The following is an 11,236-nucleotide window of genomic DNA, read 5'->3' on the forward strand; positions in this document are numbered from 1 at the left end:
AACTTACCAAGATACTACTAGAGAGTGTTTTGCAAAAAATACATGTAGGTGGTGCCATGGTGAAAGAAGGAGATAAGAAGCTACGTACATGGTTACAAGGTTTTAAGTTTCAACAACGTCATCAACACCGCCTTAGTTTTCTACTCTCATTCTCCAGCTCAATAAATAGCTTTCTTTTTGTCACCGCGGAAGATAAATCTATCACAAATACTCTTCTAGTTGACACTCTCAGTACCCAGTCTTCCTAGAGTTAACCTCATTCCCAGCCCATGCAGGCGTGGCTGAGTCTGTCTTGACATCCGATGTTTAGCAAAAAGCCAAGCCAAGGGGACGATAATCGGTTTACCCAGGGCATTACTTTTGTTCTGGTAAGAACTCTTATGATTGAATTCTAGTCCATTTTTCTGTTACATGTACATTAATTGCTTTTGGTCCTAGCATAAAATGTAAGGAGGGCGAAGGACCATACCACCTGAATACTGTCGCGTCACTTTGGACTACAATGGGGTGATGTGAGCTCAAGTCTTATATATATAATCTTCACATTTCGTCACAATTATTGGCTCGAATATTCAGAGTTGGAATACCCGGCCCCGTCGTATTCACTGAAGTCTATCATTGTTCGGCCCAAGAATATATTAACATATATACGCTGTAAGCAGTAAACAGTTGGTAGTGAAAAGTATGCGCTCGGCGAGCTCCCCGTACTTTCAGATGGAATATTAGCGCTAACACATTATTAGTTGGGGTTGTCTATCCAGTGGCAGTGCTCACTAATTTTTCCTAGGCCCATCGCATCTTTTACTCAGGTACTATGTGCGGCTAGTTAAAGAAAACACGTGGATGTGATTTTCAACAAGGAAAACTATGGCTTCTGCATAAATGTACCTAACCCTCTGTCTCATACCCGACCACGTTTTCCCCACAATGCTTGGCTAGGGTCCTATCTACAGTAGAGTATGTAAGTAAGCCTGGATCTGCATGTTACCTGGCCCTTGCCTCTTGCTTTATATCAATAGCGGCATGTTCCGTTCTCTCGCTTCCTTTAGAGAATACACCCTCTCATTTCCAACGGCTCTCGCGGGTTTTACCTCAAACGAGGGAGGAGGTAGCGCACTTCGCTCGAGAGCTGTTTTCTTCTTTCATTGTTCTTTTTTTTTTTTTTTTTTTGCCTGTAACTAACTTAGACTTCAGGCAAAAGCAGATTTCCCTCGTGCTAATCTATCTGGCCGAAATCGATTCAAAAGCAGATTCGTCTTAATATTTTCCGGAGGGACTTTCGGCAAACGGGTAATAATATATCCGCCGTTGCAGATTGATAGTATGGCGAAGAATTAGAATATAGTTTTGACTATATATATAACTTCATTCTTATAACCTCTGAGCGACGAGGAGGTGTATTGCCTTAACGCCTATCGGATTAGGGCTGGTTCTCAGGCTGTGACCGTTAGAGAATAAAACTATGGTTATTATCCCATGACATCGCGCCCCTTAAAGCCCGCATGGCCCGTATGGGAGTTAACGGTCAGTTGTTGATCCTCCTTTAGCTGAGCTTGTTGGAGTGCCATAAACTTCCATAGTTCACCTTAGACCGTCGCCTATGTGGTTTACTACGCCAAGCTCCTAAGCTAACGGTATGTAATAGGCAATCTGATCAGTCGTTATCTTTATCCCTCTAGAGTGGGTATTAATCGATCGAATAGGGCTGTGTATCACGCCAAGCAGCTTCTCAATGAGCTGTATATCGATCGAGCAATCAATCATTCTCTCCTGCTCAATACAAAGACTCTTGCCCCTCATTTCGATGCCACTTTTTGTTGGGACACGGACCATGGTTATATACAGCACCTCCATATGCATATAGCCGAGCCTTGAAGCAGTCCCGGATATTGTTTTGAGCGGCACTATCAATTCTTCCGGAGATGTATGTGACCGAGAGCAGATTCTGTGGGAATCGGGATGATTAGTTATATATTGTGGGTTAATTCGCCGAGAGAGAGCGCGGAAGTGCAATGTTTCTCTATTGTTGCGTGTAGTTTGTTTATTTCATACGCTCCCCATTAATCACGGCCCATGAGGAACGTCCCGCAGCTTGTCCGGGTAACCTATGCGGAATTCAAGATGAGATGCTCATTACCGGTACCACCCTGATGCTCATCAACCCGCCATTATGTTACACGACGCCCCGAAGTTGATATGGCATCGTGAGATTGGCTGGCCCAGGAAAGACGTGACTGCAATCAAACAACCGGTGTTTTTTCGTTATCAGGGACCATTTCGTGTTGTCTAGACTTCTCTTTATCCCGCTTCCCCATATCGGTTTCTCTAGCTTCCATTTCCCCAGAAAATCACTCCCCGGATGTCCGGGGTTACTTGGCGGGGGGGCCGTTATCGTCATCTTCCCGCAAGCTTTCCGAGTTTAGACCGAGGCGGTTTGAGGATGCATTTTCAGTGGCACTCGCACTCGGCTACTTGCTTACTTACTGTTGCTTGTTCTTATTCTTGTCATAACCGAAACCCTAACAGAAAAGGGCAGATCAGTTATCCGGAGAATAAATGATCGAAACACTTGACCCGAGATGAAACATAGAACAGCCCGGCCGTGAATATGTAGAGTGTACACTGCTGCCGTGTCTCTGGAGTGGCTATTAGTGTTAGTTAGCACTTCCCTTTGGCTCATATCTTGCTCTATCTATGCCCCCACTCTAGCAGCTAGAGTCCCTGTACCTAATCTCAACAAAAGTATATGCTTAGATAGAGGCACATGCCTCACAAGTTGTGGGTTCCGTAACATCTTCAACTAGAGTACTTTGTGCGGGCGTATTTTTACGGCCTTTGACCCCGACAGCTGCAGAACAATTAACATCCTGTAACCCGTAGCCAAGGCTCAAATGGTCTCCCGTGGGGTACAGGTACCTACATACGTCTGTACCTACATCCAAGTACCTGCTGCTCTGTTGGCATGCTGGACTGGTCTGCATACAAGCCAAAATCTAAGCTTGCATGCACTCTAAAGAGTGCCTACTCCACTAAGCCAGCGTTTCCATAGACACGGCTCAATAGCTGAGGCTCTTGGAGTAGGTTTGTTACACCGCATTCCCCTGAAAGGGCATAAACACATGTATCTCTTGTCTTCGCCGCCTCATCGAGTGAAAGATAATGCATAGAATAAAAGCAAAACCAAAGGGTTCCTTTCCCCCGGTGTGGAACGTGGAACGTGCCTACCTTTGGTCCGAGAGGTGGGAGGGTTGAGACAGAGCAATGGGATGCTTAGCGCGCCTCCCCCGCACTGCTTCGTAAAACCCCGCCAATCGTCATTTGTTTCAGCGAGTTGTTTTTTGACTAACACAACTAGACAAATCTAAATCGAGGATCGAGGCAGATGGGGATGGGCGAACTTTCTCCCCACAGTCTGCAGTTTGCTGCCCTGTCTGCGTTTGGAATCACTCTAATTATGATTGTTGGCGGGCTATCACTGGTAGTGTAGGTTAGTAGTCGGACCCCGAGGTTGTTTACCGAGCTTAAGGCTTTTGGGTAATGCGGCGGGGCGATTTGGGACTGGTTTTCGGACTGGTCTTGGACCCTCTCGTTCTTTATAACTGGGGACCTGAATCCAAGAGACGTGGCTTTTGCACACTATCCGTTCGCCCGTGTCCACGAGTATAACAAGAGGACTGTGATCTACGGTGTTTTCTTTCCATTCCAGTTCTCTCTTCTCCAGCATCTACTCATCAACAGAAGAAGGACATAATAAGAAAGCTATCATCCCCTAAGGAAAACTCTTCAATTGAATAAAGGGAACTAGAGATGTCTGAAGGAAGCATTGCACCCACCCCGGTGGTCATCGAGGCCCACAATGTCGAGAAGTACTCAGTACCGGAGAAATACTACCAGTAAGTATCCACCAAATGCTCTCTTTAAAGAAACTTATCGTTAATGTTCTTATCCATAAAGGAAACACCCCTCAAAACCTCATTTGACACTTGAGGAGTACCAAGTACAATACAAGGAGTCTATCGAGAACCCTGACAAGTTCTGGGGAGAGAAGGCACGGGAGCTCCTCCACTGGGACATCCCATTCCAGACCGTCCGAAATGGATCTTTCGAACACGGCGATGTTTCTTGGTTCCTCGAGGGTCGTTTGAACGCTTGTTACAACTGTGTCGATCGATGGGCGTTCAAGGACCCCAACCGACCAGCCATCATCTACGAGGCTGACGAGCCCTCAGAAGGCCGTATCATTACCTACAGCGAGCTTCTCCGCGAGGTTTGCAAATTGGCGTTTGTTCTCAAGCAGATGAGCGTGAAGAAGGGAGACACTGTTGCGATTTACCTTCCCATGATTCCAGAGGCTCTTATTGCCTTCATGGCCATTGTCAGAATCGGTGCTGTTCACTCAGTAGTATTTGCGGGTTTCTCGGCGGAGTCTCTCCGTGATCGTGTTAAGGATGCCGGATCAAAGGTCGTTATTACTTCTGACGAGGGAAAGCGTGGTGGCAAGGTCATCGGAACCAAGCGCATTGTCGACGACGCCTTGAAGCAGTGCCCTGAGGTCAAGAACGTCATTGTCTTCCGTCGCACCGGTGCTGAGGTCCCCATGCAAGAGGGCCGTGATTTGTGGTGGCACGAGGAGGTCAACAAGTTCCCCGGATACTGTGCTCCCGCTCTCATGGACGCAGAGGACCCATTGTTCTTGTTGTACACTTCTGGCTCTACTGGTAAGCCAAAGGGTGTTATGCACACCACTGCTGGTTACCTTTTGGGGGCAGCGATGACTGGAAAGTACGTTTTCGATCTCCACCCAGGTGACAAAATGGGAACTGCGGGAGACGTCGGCTGGATTACCGGACACACATACGCAGTATATGCGCCTTTGCTTCTCGGTGTTACCACTCTCGTCTTTGAAGGAACTCCAGCCTACCCCAACTTCTCAAGATACTGGGATATTATCGAGAAACACGGAATCACCCAGTTCTACGTCGCTCCCACAGCCCTTAGACTATTGAAGCGTGCTGGTGACCACCACATCAACAGGGAGATGAAGTCGTTGAGGGTTTTGGGATCAGTCGGTGAGCCTATTGCTGAAGACGTATGGAAATGGTACCACGAGAAGGTTGGACATGAGGAGTGCCACATTGTCGACGTATGTTTCCCTTACCCTTAATAATATTTTTTTACCCGCACTAACTGTATGTAGACATACTGGCAAACCGAGACAGGTTCACATGTCATTACCCCTCTTGGCGGTGTTACACCAACTAAGCCCGGATCTGCCTCGCTGCCATTCTTCGGTATCGAGCCTGCCATCATTGACCCTGTCTCTGGTGAAGAGCTTCACGGAAACGATGTTGAAGGTGTGTTGGCCATTAAGCAGCCATGGCCTTCAATGGCCAGGACCGTCTGGGCATCCCACCAGAGATACATGGAGACCTACCTTAATGTTTACAAGGGTTACTACTTCACCGGAGACGGTGCTGGACGTGACCACGAGGGCTACTACTGGATTCGTGGTCGTGTCGATGATGTCGTTAACGTCTCTGGCCACCGTCTCTCCACAGCCGAGATTGAGGCCGCTCTCATCCACCACGAGGCCGTTGCCGAAGCTGCCGTCGTCGGTATTGCTGATGATTTGACTGGTCAAACCGTCAACGCCTTCGTATCGCTCAAAGATGCATTTTCAAACTCGGCCGAAATGCGCAAGAGTCTGACCCTCCAGGTCCGAAAATCCATTGGTCCTTTCGCTGCACCTAAAGCGGTATACGTTGTCGATGATCTCCCCAAGACACGGTCAGGAAAGATCATGCGAAGAATTTTGAGAAAGATTCTCAGTGGTGAAGAGGATCAGCTTGGTGACACATCAACATTGAGTGACCCTAGCGTTGTAGATGCCATTATCAAGACCGTTCATGAAACGTAAGCTACCCCAATCTTTATAAGGTTTTGGCAGGGCACTGATTGAAGTCAATAGTCGCGGGTCGAAATAAATGAAAGTGCCAGAAGTGTGGGATCAAAATCGCGTGAGGGAACATCACCGGGTTTTCAATTCTCTAGCAGCCTTTAGTTTCCTTTGTCTGTTCATTTAGTTTATTGTTGTTGGAACCTTTTATGATATCTACTAGCAGTAGCAGCCCGTGTTCTTTTTTGCAATTTTTGGCGATGTTAAAAGTGTCTCTGTATCTCTTTGTGGGCTTGAAGGCGCTGAATCAATGCAAATAATTCCTGAGTAATTTTTTCCTTGATGATTGTGATATCAGAGATTCCGAAGATTGATTGATTCGAAAACCGTTCCTCCGGTATCTTGACCTAAACAAGTAGTCATAATGCCGCGAATCCTTTCATCCGAAAAAAAATCTAATTCATCTTCCAAATCTTATGTCTTATCCGAGGAACTCAGTGCGTCGAAATCTCTTCGCCTATATCATGCTTTATGAAAATAACAATCACGGAGAATCGTAAAGACCACAGCACATGTGAGGTATGATGATGCTTGAGAGCTGGTAGATTGCAAGATGTTTTAATTAAACCTTCGCGACCTTCGGGGCAGTTAATAATTGCAACATATCTCAGCAACAAAATACGTTATTCCGAGGTATAAAGAAGGGTCGGACTTTGTCCAGCTCGACCCGAACTTAAGTGAAGCTGTCGACCCCCTTACCCCCAATAATACGCTCCATTCCTCAGATATCACTCGATATCGCTACTATAGTGCAAAATTCTTATAGGATAGCTCCCTAAAGTTATGTGGGGAAATGAACATGATGTTAAGAAAGAAGATGGCCGATCATTTCCAGTTAAATGTTTACGTGATGCCGGTGGTTGTGAGCCTGTGACTGCTCCACGACCCAAAGCGTGCGCCAAGGCCACTTTCAAGCCCTAGCACCCACACACGCTGGTTGCTGTGTGAACTTTGAATCTGGCTCTCAATCATCGACTACGACAACACAGAATTTCGGCAACCACCAACAACCTCATCGACTCCGAGGACAGAAACAAACATGCCGGTACGCATTATCTCCAAAACCCTGTTATTTTTCGTTGTTTTTCGGGAGGATTTGGCGGGATAGCTTGGTGGGAGGACGAAAGAAAAAAAATTGGGACGGGAGCAATGAGGGGAAATTATGGACTGGGAAATTGTGAATTGAAGGCTAACGAGTGCGGTTTGGGCGTGGGTATAGACAAGATTGACCAAGACCAGAAAGCACCGTGGGCACGTCAGTGCCGGTCACGGTCGTGTAGGAAAGCACAGAAAACGTGAGTTCTTTTGCACCACCTCGATACGGACTTTTGTTCCCCGCCTATATCACCAATTACAGCCATGAACAGCTGGCTGACGAGTGGACTTTGAATTGCTATAGATCCCGGAGGTCGTGGTATGGCTGGTGGTCAGCACCACCACAGAACCAACTTGGACAAGTACCATCCTGGTTACTTCGGTAAGGTCGGTATGAGGTACTTCCACAAGCAGCAGAACCACTTCTGGAAGCCCGTCATCAACCTTGACAAGGTCGGTTTTCTCCCTTTACCTCCTAGCTATAGATCGATAAGTGCTGACAGTATGGTAGCTGTGGTCCCTCGTCCCCGCCGAGTCTCGCGAGAAGTACCTTAAGGGTACTTCCGGCGCCGCCCCCGTTATCGACCTCCTCGCCCTCGGATACTCAAAGATCCTCGGAAAGGGAAGACTCCCTAACGCTCCCGTCATCGTCAAGGCCAGATACGTCTCTGCCCTTGCCGAGAAGAAGATCAAGGAGGCTGGTGGTGTTGTAGAACTTGTCGGTTAAACACGCAATTTCTCAAAAAATTTCTTCCTGTTCAACGATTTCTTTTTTTTTTTCCCAATCAATCACCGCGGGCCTGCTTGTGAAAGAAAAAAATATCAAAACAAAATAATTAACAAAAAACTTTTGATGTGAAACACCTTTCATGAACAGGTTGTGTGATTGGGGAGGCGCATAGCCCCGCGGGGGGGGGGGGGGGGGGGTTAAAGCAAAAAAGTGTTATCTTTCTTTTTTTGTGGATATATATCTTCTTCTTTTTCGCGTCGGTTCAGATTTTTTGGGGTTCATGGGCTGCTATGGGATGGGTAAATACTGAAAAGTCTTCAGCCAAATATTTTAGAAGGGATCATATCGCACCATCCTACGTCCAATTCTGTGAAGGTCTGCTTTGGGAGCTTAGGGAGCTAACTCAAGGAGCTCTTTAGCACACGTATGCTCCCCACTTGCCCCACTCACCCAGCGCCATTGATAGCTATCTGCATGAGAGTAAACCCTGATTCTGGTTATCATTTATTTCTTTATGCCTCGTGATGGCGACACAATCCTGCCTCCAGTGTGGTGATTGGGGGCCGCTCCACTGCTGTGCCGTCAAGATCACATTCCTCTCTAGAGTAGATACACGATCATTTATTACCTTATCAGAACTAACCGCTTAATTATTATCTCCACCCGTTGTAGCTACTCTAGATCATCATCATAACCAATTAATCCCCAATGTAGTTAGCGACCCGAGTGATACTCTATGAATAACACTATGCAGCAACAGCAGCAGCCGCTTCTCCCAGTACCCTCCAGGGTACAACCCCTTCTCTCTAATACCTCACCACTCCGTTAGTTTCTAGACAAAAACGAAGAACCAAAGGGGTATAGATTCCCCGTCCACATCGATATATGACCAGCTAGGCGGAGAAGGCAATCACGGAGATACCCGCCTCGACTAAAGATCCAGCTTGCTCCTTAACCAAACGACCATCCAAACAAGAGACAGCCAGCCACCAAGTGGGGGATCTCTGCGAGTGATCACCCATGATTTATATAGTAGTGTCGTAGCTAAAGCTATCTCTGCCCACCAAGGCTACAGCTCGAATTAAGAGCATATAATACTGGCGGAAGACTTAACATGTAGCCCATATCCTTCATCATCGTGTGCCCTCCCGGGGGGGAAGAGAAAAGTAAAGTAGGATAGCTAGTGGGGTTGAGACACCTGTGGGATGGATACTGCGGTTCTGGTCCGTCGTTGGATCCACGGTTATAATAGGCTGTATATATATATATATATGGATGGTTGGAGGGTTGCTTAAGAAGCTAGAAGAGGCCCTTTTCTCTCTTTGATATTGTGATTGAAGGTATAGAAGAGGTGGAAGCAAGAGGAAACTTTTTTAGAATCGAAGCGATGTAATTCAAGACTGCCCCCGAACTAACTAGCCACTGACTAACTAACTAATGGTGGTGAACGTATTTAGTACAGAAGACTGTTGGGAAAATCTACAATTTTAACTAGATAACACCCTCCCTACGAACCGAAGTTGCTGTTAACGTCTCACAGGCCGGTAGAGCATGGTTGTAGACGCCGGAGCGAGAGCAAGAGAGAGAAAAAGAAAGCATGAAAAAAGAAAAAATCGTATTTAGGACCCTATAGAAGTAAGCACCCTCTACGCCAAACACCCCCATCCCGCACGTTATTCCGGCATCTTCTCAGCCGACGCTGCTGTCGCCATGAGAGGTGCAGTAGCAGCAGTAGCAGCTGCCACGGCCGTCACATCCTCCCCCTTCTTCTTCCTCGGCCTCCCTGCCCTCTTCCTTGCCGCCGCAGCATCCCCATCCCTCCCACTACTATACCCACACTCTGGATGCCTCTTCAAGAACCTGTAAAACCAGTCCTTGCCCACCTTCTTCCCCGGCTCCCTCTTGTGCAATATCTCATGCGCCAGCTCATAGCACTTACTCCTGTCCACGCCTGGCCCCTGGAGCGCGCGCGCCACAAGCGATTGCTCCTCCTCGGGTGTGAACAGCTGCTTCTGCCTGTTTGCCTCGGCGGTGCTTCGGTGGCCGGGCGTCTTGATGTGCCGCCGCAGGGTGGACTCGGGGATGTTGTAGGTCTTGGCGAGCTGGAGGACGACGGGCTTGGGGTGGTTGCTGGGCGACTGCGTGTGCATGGCGAGGGCCTGGCGGTAGTGTGTCAACGCCAGTGAGATGTTTTCAGCACGGGTGCGGGCGATGGTGGGGGCTGCGGGGGCGGGGGTGGGGGCGGGCGGCGGGGAGGGCGGGTTGTTAGTGGGGGATGGTGGTGTTGGTGGGGGGACTGGGGCTGGCACTGCTTTGGCGGTGGCGGGTTCGGGTTCGGGGGTGGACATGCTGGGCTGGAAGAGAAAGAACTAGCCACGACAAACGATGAGGCGGAAGCTATCACCAGGAGAAGACAGACAGACAGCCAGACAGAGAGAGAGTGTGTTCTGCCCGAAAGTTAGATATGAGGACCCTAACAGAGAGAGGCGAGGAGAAAGTACTACTACTACTGCTGACCGAAGCTGTCTTTATCAGTGGGCGTGTAGCTACAGTCATGCCCTGGTCAGTGGCGGATAAGTCGTACGGGTCACGGGACGCAGACACACAGCTGCGGTCAGTGCGCGTGTTTTGTGTTTCGCTTCTCCTGCGTAGCGTTGCTTGATTCGCCATGGCCCCAGAAGCGGGGGTATGCAACGAGCTCAGGCCCAATTCTGATGTCAAACTCAGCCCCGTATTCTGTCTCAAGCCACACAGAACAGAGCTGGTTTCGCGATGCAGTACATCTGCCGGGGGGAATTATTGGCTGGAAAGCTAGAGCCTGAGTGTTTTTCTCTGCGCTGGGAGACAAACAAGCCAAGTTGGGCCCCTTCTTATTTGGCCTGAGAAGGGGGCACATGCACAGTGCCAGTGACTGGAAGCTTGGTACCATGACGTAGTAGGTGTGTGCAAACAGAGGCTCTTCCTGTTTTTTTCCGCGGTGCATGGAGCACTAAAGCACGTCTTGGGTAAGCTTATACAGCGAGAGGTAAAATTATTGTAGAAACAGGGACTGGGCAAGCCAATAGGACTCCTCCCATATTTCTACAATAATCTTACCGCAAGCTGTATTTGTAAATATCAAATCTCTTACCATTTAGATCTATACAATAACATGTGGTAGACAAAGATTTGAATTGGACCATTCATTGTGCCTTGCCGAAGTAGAGAGCCCGATGTAGGAAGACTCGGTAGGTAATAGGATGGATGGCTTTGTTATGAAGGAGGATAAAAGCTACATGTAGAGTAGGTAAACACCCACATGTACTTATACAATTTAAAGGTGACACGTCTATGTAGTTAAGCTCTACTGTACTGGATGCCTGACAGTGCTCTAGAGTACATGTGCACACGCATGCATACGGATACCGAAGCTTGGGATTCGTCAACCTTGTTCTGATCACTTACGACCGAACCCT

The 11,236-nt window shown here is 48.1% G+C and overlaps 4 protein-coding genes across 4 annotated transcripts; 2 read left to right on the forward strand and 2 right to left on the reverse strand.

Annotated features, from left to right (window-relative positions):
* Positions 1 to 3,807: 3,807 nt before the first annotated feature.
* Positions 3,808 to 5,984, forward strand: LAJ45_01670 (uncharacterized protein; the record flags this gene model as incomplete). Its single annotated transcript, XM_046111263.1, has 4 exons — positions 3,808 to 3,893; positions 3,955 to 5,143; positions 5,198 to 5,913; positions 5,969 to 5,984. 4 exons carry the CDS (start codon positions 3,808 to 3,810, stop codon positions 5,982 to 5,984), a joined length of 2,007 nt encoding a protein of 668 aa, XP_045975207.1.
* A 1,011-nt stretch (positions 5,985 to 6,995) lies between these two features.
* Positions 6,996 to 7,778, forward strand: LAJ45_01671 (uncharacterized protein; the record flags this gene model as incomplete). Its single annotated transcript, XM_046111264.1, has 4 exons — positions 6,996 to 7,001; positions 7,176 to 7,251; positions 7,356 to 7,504; positions 7,563 to 7,778. The coding sequence occupies 4 exons, from the start codon at positions 6,996 to 6,998 to the stop codon at positions 7,776 to 7,778; spliced, it is 447 nt and encodes a 148-aa protein (XP_045975208.1).
* A 1,676-nt stretch (positions 7,779 to 9,454) lies between these two features.
* On the reverse strand, positions 9,455 to 10,129 carry LAJ45_01672 (uncharacterized protein; the record flags this gene model as incomplete). The annotated part of the gene is made up of 1 exon (XM_046111265.1): positions 9,455 to 9,931. One exon carries the CDS (start codon positions 9,929 to 9,931, stop codon positions 9,455 to 9,457), a length of 477 nt encoding a protein of 158 aa, XP_045975209.1.
* A 52-nt stretch (positions 10,130 to 10,181) lies between these two features.
* LAJ45_01673 (uncharacterized protein) lies at positions 10,182 to 10,451 on the reverse strand (the record flags this gene model as incomplete). Its single annotated transcript, XM_046111266.1, has 2 exons — positions 10,182 to 10,228; positions 10,283 to 10,451. 2 exons carry the CDS (start codon positions 10,449 to 10,451, stop codon positions 10,182 to 10,184), a joined length of 216 nt encoding a protein of 71 aa, XP_045975210.1.
* Between the last annotated feature and the right edge of the window lie 785 nt (positions 10,452 to 11,236).

Source organism: Morchella importuna (genome assembly GCF_003444635.1).
Source record: "Morchella importuna strain M04M26 chromosome Unknown Morimp01GS003, whole genome shotgun sequence".
Taxonomy (NCBI): domain Eukaryota; kingdom Fungi; phylum Ascomycota; class Pezizomycetes; order Pezizales; family Morchellaceae; genus Morchella; species Morchella importuna.